Source organism: Panicum virgatum, chromosome 3K (genome assembly GCF_016808335.1).
Source record: "Panicum virgatum strain AP13 chromosome 3K, P.virgatum_v5, whole genome shotgun sequence".
In the NCBI taxonomy this organism is placed as follows: domain Eukaryota; kingdom Viridiplantae; phylum Streptophyta; class Magnoliopsida; order Poales; family Poaceae; genus Panicum; species Panicum virgatum.
Window position 1 is genome coordinate 1,934,581 of NC_053138.1, and position 18,201 is coordinate 1,952,781.

An 18,201-nucleotide genomic window follows, 5' to 3' on the forward strand; every position below is an offset into this window, starting at 1 on the left:
TCGGTATCCAAATGACTTCAAATTGGGTTGGGAATGCGCGGAGCAAGAGAAATGCGGTTGTTAATCGTCACCTAAAATATAGTACACAAAAGTTTGCCCTAGTACATTGACCGTGCCGTTGTTGTTTGGTTCATTTCCATTGGTGCGACATACCACAATCTCTGTCACTTGCCAAAACTCATGGCGGATGATTTGCGGTAGTGTGTGCAAACATATTTTTATTCTAAGACTAATCCTAGTGCGAGTTTCATAGATGTTTCATACACATTAAATAAAGTGTCACGTAGACAAAAATGATGACATAACATGAAATTTATTAAGAGAGATGAAATGGGTTTCATCTAGATGAAACTTGGATTAGACTGATTCCAAGACTATGAAAAATGAAACTGGCATTGAGAGTTAGAGAGTTTCATCTTATCTAATTTCACCCAATCACGTTCATAGCATAGTCGCAGGATTTGGGGTCGATGCCTCGTCCCACGACCCGGGAACGCCGTTCCGATTCGAGGGTCGGGGTCGAAGAGGGCCGGGGTTCCATTCAACGTTGGATCGCGTCCCGGTTTGAGAGGGGTCGCTGCCCCATTACTAACAGATTTAATTGGGAATTGGGATAAGAAGGTTAAGGACAGTGGATCAGTGTGGTTTTTTTAGACAATTAGCTGAGTACGTGTAGCATGGTCTAAATATACTTTTTTATACGTTTTTTATATGCTTGTGCATATTATTTTCTTCATTACTAGCACATATATATAGTTTTTGTCTTTATAAAGATGCATCGACCTTGTCGGTACCCAAGGACTGGGGTACCCCTCTTGCTGTGTCTAGGCAAGAGGCTCGCGTAGTTATTCTTAACTACGCCCTGACGGCCAAGCAGTCGGACCCCTGTGGTCCGGAGCCCTATTATCCCGGCAAAACGGCCCCGGACCCGCTCCCCGCTTGGGGAGGGTCCGGTGACGTCATGTGTCCCGGAGGAGGTAGCCCTCAGCCAAAACAGCTGGGGGCCCCGGACCTCCTGTGGAGTCCCGGACCCCTCAGCGGGGTGGAACCGATACCCCGCCTGGGGGTGGTCCGGAGCCGCCACGTGTCCGCAGGTGCGGGCACGCGCACGGGGCCACGTGGCTTCTACTGGAAGACTCGCCTAACTACCGCATTCAATACGGTAGCGCGGAAGTGCACTCTGCCACAGCAAAGCCCGAAGCGGCTTTTGCCAGGTTGCACTGGTTGGTCGCGTGTTACCAAGGCGCACAGTACAGTCGCTGGTGCCGCCCACGCTGCGTATGTCAGTCTACTATGCCAGTTGGACACGACGGCTCGGCTTCGCCCATTATGACGCCTACACGGTAGCCTCGACAGACTACGCCGCAAGCTACATTGCCCCAACGGGCGCCTCGCCGATGGGACAAATAAAGACTCCCCTCGGTCAGAGAGTCTACAGGGCGATGAAGCGTATCCGAGAAGAGATTATCAACCGCTGTAGCTCCATAGAAATTTTCTGCGCAGTATACTATACATCCACGTTAGACCCACATGTCGGGGTCTGAACGCCTGTGTACGCGTCCCCTTGGTCTATAAAAGGGAGACGCTCGCTAGAGGAAGGGGATTCAAGCCCCGGCGGGGCAGAGGATAGACTCATTCATACTAAGAGCAATACATCTCACAGTGAATGTAGGGTATTACGCTCCGGCGGCCCGAACCACTCCACCCGAGTGTTCTTGTGTTCTTGCCCCCAAGCTAGATCGGCCTAATCGCTTAGCACTTTCCCGAGTACTCCCCCTCTGGGATTAGGCGGGTGCGTTCCGCCACCCGACTGTGGGTACCCTAAAAAGCCCACGACAGACCTCGACCTGGATGAATTAGGGTCGTGTTCCATATAATAATTTATCGTTCCATAGAGGTATACCCCATTCGTACCACAATTTTATAAAGTGACAACCCTCGACCCCGTTCCTCGATCTGGTCGACTCAGGAACTTTGTGACTATGGTTCATAGTAATTGAAAGCAATTGCTCGCCTTTGAAATTGTGAAATGAAACTATGCATTGGAAGGTCCTATTTTATCCATAGTTTCAAAAGTCTTTCGATGATATGTCACTCTTGATAACCGTGTATTGAAATTTTGCAGTGAAATTAGCCTCAAAATAAAAAAGAGACTATTCACTTTCTTTAAAAAAATAAAGAAAACGGAAATGCAAGGACTAAGGATAGCTAGACAAGTGCCCCTCAAAAAAAAAAGGGGGAGTTACCCGAGAACACAGTGGCAAACTGGCAACCCATTACTAATCCACTACTGAATCCAGCTCTTCCAACAAATCGGCCCAAATATATTAATTGTATGGCCTTGAGCATCACAAATCACAATGTTATACCAAAACCATGGATAGAACTGCGTTACCGGACATCACACTACTACTGCATTACAGTCAACAACTGATCAACGGCGAGGCTGCCTGAACAGTACTAGTAGCTGAGCCTGCCACCCCCGTCGTCGGTGGTGATGCCGATGGACGGCGAGGTCACAGAGACGTCCCTGTCCTCCTCCGGCATCGGCGACTGGTCCACCGGCACGCTCTCGATCATCCTCACCACGTCGCCCATGGACGGCCGCTGCTCCGGCTGCGGCGCCACGCACGCCAGCGCCACGTGCAGCATCGCCACCATCTCCTCCTCGATGTCCCGGTACCGGAGCAGCTCCACGTCGAACACCTCCGCCGTCCACTCCTCCCGCACCACCGACCGCACCCACTCCGGCAGGCTCGCCGCCGCCATCGCCGCGCTGCTCTTCTGCTTGTCCGGCAAGGGGTGCGGGTGCTGCGCCGCGGGCGATTTCCCGGTCAGCGCCTCCAGGACCAGCACGCCGAAGCTGTAGACGTCGGCCTCCTGCGAGAGCCGCTTGATGGCCGCCTGCTCGGGGGCCATGTAGCCGCCCAGGCGGGCGATGGCGTGCGCCGGGCTGAGGAGGAGCGCGAGGCCGAAGTCGGCGACGCGGGCGGCGCCGTCCTTGTCGAGCAGGACGTTGGTGGACTTGATGTTGCCGTGGGGCACGCCGGACGTGCGGTACTCCCGGTGGATGCACGCCAGCCCGCGCGCCGCGCCCAGCAGCAGCCGCACCCTCGTCGTCCAGTCCAACGGCGACTCGCCCGTCATCCTGTGTCCTGAATTCAGTCAAGCAGACAATGGCAACAACATTCTTCGTGTCAGGTTCTCCTGATCATCGGCAAGAGAGAGGAGAAGATCGCCTCGCCAGACAAGAACGTACCGTGGAGGCGGTCGTGGAGGTTGCCATTGGGAAGGTAGTCGTAGATGAGGAGCTTCTCCTGCTTGGCGTAGTAGAAGGCCCTGAGGGGGACGAGGTGCGGGTGGCGGAGGCGGCCGATGAGGTCCATGTACCGGTGGAACTCCTCGCGCGCGCAGGGGTTGGCGTCGCGCAGCCGCTTCACGGCCACCATGCGCCCGTCGCCCAGCACCGCGCGGTACACGGTGCCCAGGCTGCCTCGCCCCACCATCTCCGCCGACGCGCGCAGCAGCTCCTCCAGCTGGAACCTGCTCCGCCTCTCCTGCAGGTGCGAGGTCAGCGGCGCGCCGCCCCTTGGGCTGCCATCGCTGTCGCCGCCGCCGCCGCCGCCGCCGTCGTCCCCGCCCTCGCCGTCCGCCCCGAAGAACACCAGCTTGCTGCGCGCGCCGTCGCTGTCGCCGCCGTCGCTGCACCGGCCCGCGCTGCCCGGGCGAGCCGGTTGCTCCCCCTTGAGGTGGCCGAACAGCGCGCCGTCTCCGTCCTCCAGGCCGACGCGGCCGCGTCTCTTTCTCTTCTTGGCTGCGGGCTCGCCGCCGCTGCCTTGCCCGCAGCAGCAGCAAGCCACTAGCAGCGATGCCAGAGCAAAGAAGAATAGGGTGTTGCCGACGGCGATCCCGGCGATTGCGCCGGGGCTCAAGCCTCCCTTGCCAGCCCCGCCGAGCGACTCCGGTGTCGCCAGTGCCGGCGAAGACGAAGCGACGGAGGATGACGCCGCCGGGTTGGACGGCACCATGGAGGAAGGCACGGACGACGGCGGCGTCGGAGCGGGCTCGCGCGGCAGGAAAGAACAGGGCGGCAGCGGCGGCGCGGGCCCACAGAGGTCGGCATTGCCAGCGAAGGAGGCGAGGCCGAACTTGGCTCGCATGGCGTCGGGCACCCGCCCGGAGAGCTGGTTGTTGGAGGCGTTGAACTCGGCGAGGCGGGGCAGCGCGGCGGAGACGTCGGGGAGGAGGCCGGTTAGGAGGTTGTCCTGGAGCTTGAGCGTGAGGAGGCCTGTGAGCTTGCCTAGCGCCGCCGCCGGGATGGGCCCGCTCAGGCTGTTGTCAGCGAGGTCCACACGGACGAGCCGCGTGAGCCGGGCGACGTCGTCGGGGATGGCGCCGGAGATGTCGTTGTGGGAGAGGTAGAGCAGCACGAGGTTGGGGACGCCGCGGAGGAGCGCGTCGAGCGTGCCGTTGAGGCGGTTCCCGCGGAGGTCGAGCGCGCGGAGCTCGGCGAGATGGGAGAGCGGGTCGAGCGTGCCCCGCAGGTCCAGCGACGGGAGCGCGAGCGAGGTGACGCGGCGGCCGTCGGCGGAGCAGCCGACGCCCGTCCAGCGGCCGGCGCAGGCGTCCCCGGTGCTCCAGTTGGCGGCCAGGATGCCGTGCGCGTCGGCGCCGTGGCGGAAGATGGTGAGCGCGTCCGTGTCGCTCGGCTTCACCTCGGGCTCCGGCTGCGGAACGGTAGCAGCTGCTGCCGCCGTTGGCATTTCCAAGCTCAGGCACGCCAAGATCGCCAGTAACCCCATGGAACGCAGCAAGAACTGCAGCGCCATTGTTGCTGTTTGCAAATGCGAGTGTGGTTGGGTTGGGACTAGGGATTACGAGATTGGCATGGAGGAAAGGGAGGAATTACTCAATCAAGCCCATGAGTGATCTTGGCTGCTCCCACCCATCAATCTGCATTGGAACAAGAGAACAACCGTGGCTTTTGATTTTTGAAATCGGGAGGTGTTTGAACCGGGACCTCTTCACTGCACTGTTTTCTTTGGACAGGCCATAGCCCAGTGCCAGGCTTGTCAGTACTGGATGCTTCCACTTTTCGCTTTTGCTCTGTTTCTGTCTGCCCATAGGTCCCCCTAGGGTAGAGTGCAGAGCAGGCTTCTCCATCACATTCACACCACAATTTGTGCAGCTCCAGAGACTCAGAAAAGGCCAAGACCGAGCAAGTGCTAATTTCACAGAGGCAATTTCGGAAACATGATTAATGATGATTTCACAGGAATTACAAGCAAACTGTACAATTAGTTTTTTATTTTATCTATATTTAATTTTTCATGCAGGTGACACAACATTTGACGTGATATTATTTGGAATTTTGAATTTTGCATCTAAATCACGCTTAAAACTTCTCCCAAGAAATAGGAAATGTACCCATTTTGCACATAGGCCTGAACTTGTTTGCAAGCTGTACGATCCTTTACAGAAATTCCAGTGTTCTAAAATATTTCTAGCTTCAGGTGTGGAACAAGGAACCGTGGACCATAGGCAAGATGCAAGTTTACCTGTTTCATAAAAAAAAAAGCAAGTTTACCACTGGAGAAGTGACTGCGTGTAAATGGTACAGCAGTTGTGCGTATCTTATCTTGAGAATGCGAGCACAGGGCTGAGGGCGAAATCATGATCCTCTCGCGGCGTGACAACAAAGGTTCAAGGAAGCATCATGCGGCGCTTTTGCACCATTTTGCTTTTGCCCTTTGCCTCTTCTTTTCACGTTCACCTTCTCATCAGTCATCACATCCCGCTTCTCTCGCATGTTGATTGCAGTGGCGCCAATTAGGACAGAATAGTAGCAGCACGATTCCTCGAGAATAAAAAAATAAAAGACAACCATTAACAGTCCTTTCTTCCAGATCGTGCCAAGATTTTATGCAAACGAGAACAAATAGTGAATCATTATCCCTAATCCACAGGGGGGGAAAAAGAGGGCAGCAACTTTGGGCAGTAGCAATTCTGAATGCACCCAGCTAAAGCATTTCTGTTCGGTGAAGAATGGAGGAAAGCCATCTCTCCATGCAGCTTGATGTGATCTAGTCTAAGAAACAGATGACATTACATTTCAAACCTAAACTGATTCTTATAATCTTATTGCTGCCTATAAACTAGTCCTCGGAGGGAATGACATATACATCTTTGTGATGTCCCTCCTGATTCCCATGCTACCATTGGTTTCCTGCATAACAGAATATACCCTGTTCGCTGTGCTGGAGGCTGCTGCTGGAGTGGTGTGAGAGAAAAATACTGCTGGCTGGCTGGTGGCTGGAGACTGCTGCCTGTTCAACTGCAGTAGAAAGTGGACAATGTAATGAAGGTTTACTGAAGATAAAGCCTTTCAACAAGGTGACAACCACAAAACCATGCTGAGGGGATGTAAGTAAGAATACAAACCCACTGGTCGTCAGTGGCATATCGTAGAAATTTCAAAACCAAAATGCATATATTGTATCTATTAATCAGAGTTTCGCCATGCAATTCTCATCCAAGCTGTATTACAAAAATAATACTCCTAATTTGATCTGCTACTGATTCGATCTGAAAAATCAAGCATTGGCTACAACACCTATACTCAGAAAGCTCGATTAGTTCATTGTAATATTTGTATAATGTTCTTTGCAGCTTGAAATTATAAATTCTTTGGGAATATCCTGACCTGCCAGTTTTCTAAAACACTCCATGTATGCCTGACCAATGAACAAGTTATCACTAATTGGCGGCATGCCTCATACTTTATCTATTTGGTGCACTCATTAAACCCCTCCCTAGCTGCAATTTTCGAATTTGGAATGCAAAGTTCGCAACGCAAAGAAACTTTCAGTAAAAAAAGTTTGTAAAGAGCTAACGATTGTATACAGAAGAGTAGTGCATCCATTCAATATTTTCATGGAACATTTTGTTCAAGTAGGATCAAGGCTATAAATCTCAAACAATCTAAAAGATGACATGAAATCGATATTGGCATTTCCTCTATTTAGGAAAACTTGATTTTAAGTTGCCCACTTCATTAGGCTGCATAACATTTTTGTTCCATACACGTTAAAGAAAAAAATTAAAAATTTAACATGGATGCTCTTGTTGTTTCAGAACTAGAGAGGTGAGAAATGTTAGCAACGATACAATAAAGAAAGGAGTAGAACTCACCTCGCAGAATCAACCTTATAGAGGAGTGGTATTCCTGATAGCATCGAGTATTTGATCTTCAAGTTTATCTTCAGCAAGCCACACACTGCTCTTCTTGCGCAAGAGCTCCTTCTGCTCCGCCTTCTTCTGCTCCCGGAGCTTCTCCTTTTTCCTCCAGCTCTCCAGCTTCTCAGCTCTTTCTTTCATCTGCACGTTATCTTATCTCAGTTACAAACATATTTTGCAGATTGAGTTTCAATTTGCATGGCAGTTGAGTCCTAAAGATGGTGCTGTTATGCATGCTTCTGAACTGGAGCTAACATGGCTGAAACAAGCAGGCCTATGAGAAGATGCCCTCTTAATCCCAAACTAATATAGCAACTTACACAACGTTAAGACTCGCATTATAGGAAGTCCAAAGGGACGAGGCAATTCATCAAACAAGTCGTGCGCAATGGCGGACTGGTAGAACGATGGGCAAAGAGAGGGAAGGAGATGGTGAAAGGAAACTTACAAGGGCCTGGCGGAAGTCCTCCTCGAACGCGCGCCGCTCGGCCGCGCGCGTCTGCGCGGCGGCGGCCTTGGCTGCCTTGCGCTCCTCGTTAGCGACGCGGGCGGCCTCGGCACGCGCCTCGGCTTTCCGCTGCCGCTCAGCCTCCATCAGCTGCACCTCGTAGGCGTACTCCCGCCGCAGCTGCCGCACGTCGCGCGCGTACCCCTTCCGCAGCCGGTCCAGCTGCGCCCACGCCTCCCGGGGCTCCTCCGCGGGCTCCCAGCTGCCCAAGTAGCCGGTAGGCTTGGAGAACTCGTGCGGCTCCGCCCGCGCCAGGGCCTGCGCGGAGGCGTGGAACCCGCGGAGGAGCGGGCGCAGAAGGTGGTGCGGCCGGGAGGAGAGCGCCATCGCCGCCGCAAATGGAGGACGACAGGACAGATCGCGGTGGTGTAGAGCTACCGGAGGCCGGAGCGGCGAAACTTCTCTTGAAGAGGGCCTGCCTTTCCAAATTTCAGCCCATTCTAAAGAGGCTCCGCTTAATGGATGGAGTAAATGGTAGATCGGCCCGTGTTGGCCCAAGTATAAACCCCATGCACACGAAACAAGAACAAAAACATAAATATAAATAAAAAAAGAAATATAAATACGGCGATGGATGATTCTCTGCCCTCAAACCAAAAGGTGATGAAACACTCTCTGAATCGTTAAAATTCAAATTTCTCGAACTGAAAGGAGCACTACAAGTGCTGTCTGCTCCCAACTCATTTTTCACATGGTCGCAGTCGCAGCAAGATGGGACAAATGGACAAGTTGTAAGCGTAATATTAAGCATTTCCTCATACCGAGAAAAAGAATAGGAGGCAACATATGGAACATAGCAATGTCAGTTGGCCACTCCTGACTGAGGCATCCTGACAAGAGGAAATACTGCAAGGTAATAGAATTACATTATATGGTTTTCCAGAACCATATGCCAATGTTGTTAGCAGCATCTCCTACCTGCTAGCTCTAAAGCTCCCCAAAAAATAAACAGTCTAACGAATGGAAAATGGTCTCCGTGACCCATCCTTTAGTATGTACAGTGTAAACTCCGCTGCTAGTCTAACTGTATGATGGTTAATTTATGTCAAATAATCAACCCCAGCCTCCGAACAATCAGTACCACTGCATCATAACAGCTTGATGGACATTTTTCATCCAGATCGATGGCGCACCTTCCACCTAAACAGAAAGCATGCTCAGGAACTATAAACCAGTTATTGTTAACAGAAATCCGATCCCTATATAAATGGAATACCAAGGTGTTTTTACCTGTCCTCACAGCTGGCGCTGCCGCTCTCAATAGATGCAATGAAGTTCAGAAGTTAATCATCGCCATTCTCGACAAGCACCACAACTCCAATCGCCAGACTCAGCAGGCGGTGCAGTTTCATCCCAAGGTGAGCATTGGCGGTGTAAATTCAGGTCACAGACTGAACATTTGAGATCAGGTGGTGGCTCAGTGTTCTGGCACTTGTGACAAGCCACCAAATCAGGGGAGGGATCATCTGTTGGGAAGTTCATATTTGAAGCTCCATCTTCTATCATAAAAGACATCTCATCAAAGCCAGCTCCCTGTTGATTGAAGTTTCCCGTGCAATTGCCATCATCTTGCAGACCAGTAGACATCCCAAATGCATTTTCAAGCTGCGTATCATCAGCTTCAAGCAGTTCGGTGTATGAAAAATAAGTCTGGGGTTCATATTGGTCCATTGCAAAGCTGCCGCAGCTATTGTTATTCGCTTGGTGATTAGCAGTGGAATCAGGAAGGGCAGCATATGCAGTTCCTTGGGAAAAATCCCACCCCAATAGCTCCGAAGCATCCACACTGTCAGCCTCCAAAAACGAAAATTCATTCATATGGCTGAAAGTGATGTTTCCATTCCCAGGAGGTTGATCCTGGATATAATAGGCATTCATAGATCTTTCTTTGTCAAGGTATTCACAATTTTTAGTTTGTGCTCTTCTTATCGACAGCTTCTGGTTGCTTCCTGAGGCAAAGCTTAACATGTTAGCTGATAAATCAGCATCCACTGTTTCTTCCCCAACTGGTTCAACAATTCCATATGAAGCGAGCAGTGGGTCCTGATCTGCTAAAGCAAAAGTCTCCTCACTAGATAGCATTGTTGACTGTGATGATGTAGCAACCGTTTGTTCACTAAAATCTGGTTCAGGCTTTGTATAATCATCTGAATGAGGACATTGGGGTATGGCTCTCCTTCGGCACCTACAGCATCGGTATGCAACCAACTCCCCAATCCTTTCATCCTCAAGTTGCAAGGCATCACCATGAAACCAATCTGTAAGCAGGGAATACCAATATGTTAAAAAAAACAGAAAGATAACACAGAAGGATAATACTTTAAGCTACAGCAATGCAAAATAGACTTACTTCTGCACCTCTCGCAGCGTACATACAGGAAATCCGGAGAATAAGTTTTGTTACAAAGGCAACAGGTCGGTTTAATTGACGAACCTATGCCATCCTTACTTCTAAGGATTATATCATTCGCCCTGAAATCACTTCCATCATCCTTGTCGGTCTTATTTTTCTTCCATACAAGACCAAAATATGTGATCGCTTGAACTTTTTTAGGTTTCTTTGGTTTCTCTGACTTTGAATTTTTAGCTTTTGTCTTTGGCTGAGCTTGTACGCTAGCGATGTTCGGAGTTGCCACATTTGTAATTGGCAAGGTTTCCACCTTTGCGAGTGGCTGGACTTCCACCTTCGTAATTGGCTGAGCTTCCACCTTTGCTGCTGGCTGTGTTTTAACCTTTGTGGCTGGCTGTGCTTTAACCTTTGTGACTGGCTGCGCTTCAGCTTTCAGGCCAGGTTCAGCAGAATGGGAAGAACCAACCTTAAAGACAATTCTTGGAGCGGTCACTTGTTGGCCAGTACTCTTTTGTTGAGGCTGGAGATAACTTGCATTGGTACTGTAACTTGTAAGCATAAGATTCCGCTTCTGGAGGCATAACTTGCATGTCAAAGTGGAAGTAGCACTGCCTCCTTTGCTAACAATAGATCTTGATGTACACTCTTTATGGCAATTACCTGAAAATATACAGAAATTGTGTGACTTAAGCATTAGAAAGGTCAGAAATTGATTGATTATCTTCTTGGATACAACGAGGACAAAGTGGAAAACAAATAATCTAAAGAGCATGCCATAGACCCGTACCTTGACAAGAGCTGCATTTAACAATATCCCTGCATGTGATCAACCAAAGTACAAAAAGTTAATATCTCAAAAAAGAGTACATGTATGATCAGTTCTTTCACAATAACGAGACAAAGTAGAATAACCTGTACAGGACATCCTTCTTGCATGAGGTGCATGGATAGACTTCTCCCTTGTGAAAGAGATAAGAAAAGACATCTCCGGTAAATGCTCTTACTCGCCTTGGGTAGAAATTGGTGAAACACTTGGAGTCCAAAACTTCTGGAGTAGGCAAGGAGCTAATCCCCGCATTCTGCTCAAATTCACGTAACATGTACAGTGGCACATGGTTCTCAGAAAACCATAATTTTCTTTTTTCATCCTGATCACCTTCTGCTTCCAAGATATTTTTTGTCACGCGCACAGGAAGATGCTTCTGGTTGGGAAACTTAAGTGCATATCTTATCTTATTGTCAATTATTTTTTTATCACAGATTACAGCATTTCTGAAGGAAGAAAGATCAGCATCAGAACTTTTTCCATCTGAAGGAATTTGATCTGGAGGGATGAATTCCTTCCATCTAATGTGGGCATCAAGATATCTAACCTGAACACAGGAATATTAGGATCATTGCTAAAGTAGGTTTGAATTTGATAGTACTGTTTGCAACATCAGGACAGAAGTGCTAACCTGCAGAGCAAGTTGAGATGAAGTCTGGCTTAGTCCAACACATGTTCTCCAAGCAAATTGCCGAGATCGTCTTGGAAAATTGGAACCTTCATAGTAAGATAAACCCGCTATCCTTTTTTTGCCACCTAGTGGGAGACAAAACACACCAACTTGCTCATGCTCTGGAGACTGATAAAGGATGAAATAAAACTAGTAACAGTTAAAATGTGCAATACCTTGGCGAGCAGCTTTTCTTATGGTTGAACATAGAAGAGCCCCCCTCTGCAGAGTACGTTTTGAAATATCTCCTCCGGTCCACCAAGTCCAGCTGTTGTCATCATCAGTAGCAGTAGCAGCACCAGATTCCAATGCCAACGAACGCCTTCTGCCACGCCTTCCACCAGCCCCACGTTTATGGTAAGGTGCAGGACGAGATGATCCCGCTAATAGACCAGGAGATTCCACAGGCCAGTCATCTATTGGCTTTAACCAGCTTGCAGAAAATGCCACTCCACGGATGTTGCTTTCCAACTGCACAGAATATGTAACAATTTTTAATGCCATAACAATTGTGTTCATTTTCACTTCCATTCATTAAAAGAAGAGATCCAACCTTGGAGGAAATTAGGTGGTTTTTCATTAAGAAGAAGAAATAGACACCCGAATTTAAGTTGAAGAGCCCCCCCCCCCCCCCCCCAAAAAAAAAAACTAGTTGAGGCAGACAATAACTTTCTTTATCTTCCTTCCCCGCCATTTATGGCAATAACTTTCTTTCAACACCATGTATTGCATATCCAAATTTTTATTAGTCCGTAACATCGTATGTAGAGTAAATTTCCTTTATTAAAAACATACATGCAGGACTATTACGTATCTAGCTCAAGCTGCATAAGAAATCTGAAATAATTATTCTATTTAATGCCACTGCTTGCTGCCAGCATTCAGGGGCATATATTATATCATGACTTAGTTACAGAATCTTGTAGAACAGAAAAATTATTAACTGAATCCTATAACTTACCTCAAGCAATAGGGGTATTACAGTTCTGCAGTTGGAAGCTTCTTGTAGTTGTTGATGCCACCGTTCTTTCTGCTGCACGTCCTGTAGTGAACCAACTAATAGGCCACGCAAACTTTCCTCCATGTTGACTAAATAAGCAACAATACTGGGGAAATGACTATCAGAATTTTTTATTACATGCATGGCACTAAGAATTCGAGCAGACCCTTTAGCAGCATTTGCAGTGGCCATGTTAAGAAAACAAGCCTTTTTATTTCCAATTGCTGAACTTCTACAAGCAAGGCACCAACCACACCTATCTCTTGGGACTTCCATAAGCTTCTTTTCGGTACTAGGCCAAACAAATTGCGCGGCTGCTGAGGAAAATGCTTTCAATTGTAGAGAATTGTCTGCGGCCATTCTTTTCCTTGGGTTTGCAGTCAGTTTGGATGCTGAAATCTTACCTTCATCAGATGTAATAACAGCAAGATTGGCAGCAGCAGATGCTGCAATGTTGCCATGATTGTAGAGGTTCATGTAAGCCTGTGGTTTAAAAGACATCAATTTTGCTGCCTTGCCACCACTCATGTTTCCAGATCTTTCAGCAAACAGCTGAAGGTGCTGTTTACCTTGATAAGAGGGACAAAATGATTCTGCCTTTGCAGAAATGGTGCTCACGGTACCTTCCCTGGGCAAGCTATTAGTTCCAACATAGGTCGATAAGTCTGGACGGGATATACTCTGAGCTGGCTGTGCTTGTGGTATGTTATACACGCCTGTTACAACCGATCCGTTCTGATGAGAAATTGACGATACCACAGATGGTGCAAAAACTCCATTTCTGGGTGCATTATGTGTGTTGTACTGAGCTGATAGAGTACGATTGCAAACTCCAGCATTATTCTTGGCGACAGCACCTAAGCTGGACATGCATTTTTGTTCCTCGCTAGCCACAAATTTCTGCTGAACATTTGTTTGGGGAAGTGCTACTGTTTTACAGCTCCCACCATCTTTTAATGTTGTCCAGCCACTTCCATCTCCTGCTTTTGTTGGAGTAAAACTCAACATGCTGGATTGTGGAGTATGGCTCACACCAATTTCTTTACCTACTTTTGATTTCTCACTCTGAACTATACCAAGTAAATGCTTCCAGTATTCCTCTATTTGCCTGCATATATCCCCATATGTATCTGAAAGAGCAAATATTTGGAGGACCTTGACAACATCATGACGATTGTAATATCTTGCATAAGACTCTGCATCTGAAGATGTTCCGATCCTGCAGTATTTCATGGAGCAAAGATTAAAGGAAATATAGGACATACCATAGCAGGTCATGCAGAACAAATCATTAGTAAAGCCAAAAGTATTGCACGACTAATTTGCAAGAACTTACACCAGCAAATAGTCGCAGGTTCCTAAGAAAAGCCTCCCACACAAATCAATGCCAAGCACTTGAGCTCCTCTTGCACCACGCTCAATTCTTGATGAAGTTGGTCCAAGCTTGTTAACCACACATTCTGGACAAAACCATTCTCCCTGGGGAAGGAAAGCTTTGTTTTGACCAATACATCTTGAATGATATGCCCATGGGCAGCCATCGCAGCATACCAAAGTCCCATCCATGCCACATATTCGGCAATCATCACTGTTGCCATCCTGAGAAGCATTCGCTGCAGTATCTTCTGGATTTGTTACATTCGGAGCACTTTCCAGGTTCTGCAAATCATTCATCTTTTTGTAAGCAGAGGCCTTTGAGGCTCTAGTCGAGACTGCTCTTGAACCAGCCTCCAAAGAGGCGCTAGAATCCATCTCATATTCCATCTCCTCATTGTATCCTTCTCGGTCCTCCAGTTCAGTTTTGAGTTCATTTGATTCAATGACATGATCACAGAGTATTTGCAGCATCCTCAGCTTCATGGGAACAGGAAGTTTATAGTATTCAGTGGCTAGGAGGCTTCTACCAAAACTCCGCCCCCCTAGATTCTTAATGCAACTCATCACATACAGGTACTCTAGTAAGAAAGTTGGCCAAGTCAAAGCATCCAGTAATGTCCAATCCAGATACCTGTACACAGTTCAAGGAAAGTGAAAATATTTTCAAAAAAATTAAGTAAGGAAACACATCGGTTGCGAAATAGTTAGTGTAGTTAAGAGGGATAGATAGAGTATGTACTTCAAGCAATTTGAAGCGAGCTGAGATCCTTCGGCAGATTTAGATTCAAGAAGCCGCCTCAGTGCACGCAGTAGCGAGACATGTACAGCATCCAACAAGTTATTCTGCGCAGTGCAATTAATGGCTGCAACAAAATCATCCAGCCCAAATGGACTCAGGAACAGCTGCACGCTGAACGATCGCAGGAAGTTATAAACAGAAAATAGATAACTTATGGACTCTTCTGGCACAGGAATGTCTCCCGACGATGGAGGCAACTCCACAGCCTGTACAGGAGGGCATGGCTCAGATGGTTCTTCTTTAGTGAAATCTGATGAATTACTCGAAGATTCAACATCCTCAGACATATCTGAGCCAGACCCACTATGCTGTGGTGCATCAGGCCTGGCAGATGTCTCGCATCCATCAACCTTCTGCCTAGTACTTGGTGGCTCTTTCACCTCCGAGGCACTCCCCGATGAAACCAGCAAGTCTAGCTTCCTCTTCCTGCAGCTCACCTTCATGCCTAATGCACCATTCTCATCAGACATGAGAAGCTCCTGGAGCTGAGGAAGGCCCAAATCCTCACCATGTCCATCCTCAAACACCACACTGTAGACCCCAGTTGTGCTATTGTAGGATGCAACCTTCCCAATAAGAACCCTTGCATGCCCTGGAGCACTCCAGCCAATGTAGCGGCCCACGAAGCACTCCCCCACCTCCTCTTTCACCTGAAGGCCAGCAGTAGGCGGGGCAGGCCCTTGATTCACCACTCTGCCATCACCTTCCTCCATCTTAACCTCGCCTGCCACAGCCGCTGCAGTGCACTCTTGTTCCCAAATACAGCCGCCATCCACCTCCATCTTCGCTTCAGACACCACAGGAGCCAAATCTTGTGGTGCCCCTGGAGCACTCCCCCCATTTGCCTCGCATTCGCTGACTGTAGAAGCTGGAGAGTTCTCCTTGCTTGCAGCACCTGTCTCATCCACCTCCATCTTGGCTTCAGACACCACAGGATCCGCAGCTTGCACTTGCCCCGAAACGCTGCCCTCCTTGGTTGCAGACACAGCAGAGCGCCCTTCGCCCTCAGTGCCACGCCCATCCACCACGTTTTCTTCAGGCTTCGCGGAGTGCTCGTCGCCCGTGGCGCCGCCCTCACCTACCTTCACCGAGGCCCCCACATCGCGCGCACGCACCGCCGTGGTGCCTTCACCCGCCTCCACCTCGCTGGCCGCAGCAGGTTGTTCCACCGCAGCGCCGCTATCGGCGGCCTCCACCTCGACCTCGTCGGCAGCAGGGGCCGTTGCAGGGGAGGCGTCCAGCGTCCGATCAGAACCCTCCCGGGGCTCCGCGGCGTCCATGGTAGCGGGCGCGAAAACCCTAGCGAGTGCGCCCTATAGAACCATCGAATCCGGGACGGATTCCGGCAGGGATTGGTGAGGCGGGAGTAGAGAGCCAGGCGGCCCCGGCGCCGATGGTGGGGTGGATGTGGCCGGATACGAATCTTGGGGTTGCGGGATCTCGCCGCGCCCTTTGGCGGCGGAGGCGGTGGCAGGAGGCCCGCGCGGAAGAATGGGACGGGGCGGTGGGGAGGGGATGTGGCGCCGGGCTCGCAACCCTACGGCGGCGGCGGTGGGACGCGAGGCGGCGGGGGGGGGGGGGGGGGGGGGGGGGAGTTTGTGGGGGGCGAAGTGGAGATGATGGGGGATCGAGGAGGGGAAGGGGAAAAGGAACTGGAGCACGAGCGAGCGAGCGAGCACACACGGCAAGGGCCGAGCCGCACCGCACCGCCCCGACTCGCACCAGCCTGGCTCGCGTCGCCTTTTTCTTTCCGGATGCGGGTTCGGGCTTGGTGGGTGCGGACGGACCCGCACGTTGGCTTGGCTCGTTCGGGAGAGTTGTTGGTGGGCGGATGCGGGCGGGGGCGCGGACCCGGTGCGGTTTGCGCAAGCGTGTGCAGCCTCGTCGTGTCCGAGCTGGCTGAACCGGGTCAGGAGGGTGCGCGCGTTCCACCACCAGGTCCAGCACGTACGACGGCCGCTGGTCGACGGAGGGAAAGGAGGGAGGGAGGGAGCTGCTCCGAGTTTTTCAAATTCAAAACTGTGGAGGGAGTGTGTGCCGGGCCGGTCAGCTTGCTGGCTCAGGTAGGTCCAGGGGGGCAACGGTTCGCGCCAAGTGCCGGACACTTGCCCGTGCTGCCCCCAGGCACCGGTGCTCGCCCACTGGTGGACTAGGCAGCGGCGCCATCGCCTGGTGTGGGGGTGCGCAGGTGTGGCTGTGCTTCCTCTTGTGACCCCTTTCGATGCTTCTAGCTCCACCTTCGCTCTTGGTACTTGAACTATCATGAATATCTACACCCATAACTCCATAAGTGAATTGCACACTGGTTGCAACATTGTTGGCTCTCTCGAATTTCTTGTCTCCATGGTTCCTTTAGAGATAATATAGCCCTGCATAGTTGGGAGAATGGGAGTGAATCGAACATGGTTTCTCCTTTTTTTTTCTTTTTTTTCCCCATGAGGTGGTGTATAACAACATTAATTGTTATACTATGTGTCTATGTGTATGCCACCTTGATGCTAAATCGTAAGCCCAAGGGAATGCTATGTTATAGCGTACCAGCTCCTCAAGCTCCATGTACTGGTGATCTTTTTCTAGTTCATGACTACCTGTTATACTTTAGTTCTATACAAGCTAGGTGAGACCCTGGATGCAGTGGCGGAGGCTAGAATCACCGGCAGGGGGCTGCTTCCTCCTCTTCTTCCTCCCCCCCTTTCTTCTTCTTCTTCTCTCCCTTCTTTCTTCTTCTTCTCCCTCCTCCTCTCCTCTAATTTCCATGGAGTTCATGGGGTAGGGGGAGCTTGAGCCCCCCTTGCCCCCACACTGGATCCGCCCCTGCCTGGATGAAAGCATATAGTGCAAAGGCTGTACACAAACTACCTGTTATACTTGAAATGATACAAAAAGTTTGTTCTCAAACAATCATCAAGTGTGTATGTGTTTTATTTTGTCACGCTCTGCTGCCTCCTAGTAGCTCATAGAATAATTATTAAAGAGACCAAGGCGTGTTGTTTGCCGTGAGGAATTTTCATATCCTACATTACTCTCTAATATTTTCTGTGAATTTTTATGAGATAGCAAGATATGCATGATAGTAGAAACTAGTGCAAAAGTTCTGCATAAAAACTATTTGAAGTATTTCCAAATTACAAGACAAAAAAGGTTAAGGTCTCGGACAATCATTCATTCCTCTTCCTCGTCATATATTGTAAGTGTTTTTCTTGTCGTTCAGATTTTTTATTGCATACAACAAGATATAAAATGTCACATTTTCTCAAGTCCCACAAGAATTTGTAAATAATTGATGAGAAATTCTATGGAGCTACTGTAAATTAGAATATGTGGATACAAAGCACACTTGTTCGGGGAAAAATATTAAAACTTTTTTGAAAGAAAAAAATAGTAAAACTTTAATCACACAAAAATATATGAAGGTGAGTCCAAATTTATATATAT

General features: G+C 49.5%; 3 protein-coding genes across 4 annotated transcripts; all 3 read right to left on the reverse strand.

Annotated features, from left to right (window-relative positions):
- Positions 1 to 2,258: 2,258 nt before the first annotated feature.
- On the reverse strand, positions 2,259 to 5,273 carry LOC120696702 (leucine-rich repeat receptor-like protein kinase PXC1). The gene is made up of 2 exons (XM_039979687.1): positions 3,260 to 5,273; positions 2,259 to 3,155 (listed from the first exon to the last, which is right to left on the reverse strand). Exons 1-2 carry the CDS (start codon positions 4,827 to 4,829, stop codon positions 2,461 to 2,463), a joined length of 2,265 nt encoding a protein of 754 aa, XP_039835621.1. The 5' UTR covers positions 4,830 to 5,273; the 3' UTR covers positions 2,259 to 2,460.
- A 142-nt stretch (positions 5,274 to 5,415) lies between these two features.
- On the reverse strand, positions 5,416 to 8,152 carry LOC120696703 (caldesmon-like). Of its 2 annotated transcripts, none has more exons than XM_039979689.1 (3): positions 7,685 to 8,152; positions 7,192 to 7,377; positions 5,416 to 5,857 (listed from the first exon to the last, which is right to left on the reverse strand). In XM_039979689.1, the coding sequence occupies exons 1-2, from the start codon at positions 8,069 to 8,071 to the stop codon at positions 7,207 to 7,209; spliced, it is 558 nt and encodes a 185-aa protein (XP_039835623.1). In that variant the 5' UTR covers positions 8,072 to 8,152; the 3' UTR covers positions 5,416 to 5,857; positions 7,192 to 7,206. The 2 variants fall into 2 exon arrangements, with proteins under 2 accessions (XP_039835623.1, XP_039835622.1); XM_039979688.1 differs by lacking the exon at positions 5,416 to 5,857 and adding an exon at positions 5,894 to 6,334 and having other exon boundaries at positions 7,685 to 8,149.
- Positions 8,153 to 8,467: 315 nt separating this feature from the next.
- Positions 8,468 to 16,391, reverse strand: LOC120696704 (DDT domain-containing protein PTM-like). Its single transcript, XM_039979690.1, has 10 exons — positions 14,707 to 16,391; positions 13,927 to 14,598; positions 12,552 to 13,809; positions 11,767 to 12,061; positions 11,552 to 11,676; positions 11,007 to 11,467; positions 10,882 to 10,910; positions 10,095 to 10,754; positions 8,975 to 10,002; positions 8,468 to 8,884 (listed from the first exon to the last, which is right to left on the reverse strand). The coding sequence occupies exons 1-9, from the start codon at positions 16,044 to 16,046 to the stop codon at positions 9,032 to 9,034; spliced, it is 5,811 nt and encodes a 1,936-aa protein (XP_039835624.1). The 5' UTR covers positions 16,047 to 16,391; the 3' UTR covers positions 8,468 to 8,884; positions 8,975 to 9,031.
- Positions 16,392 to 18,201: the final 1,810 nt, after the last annotated feature.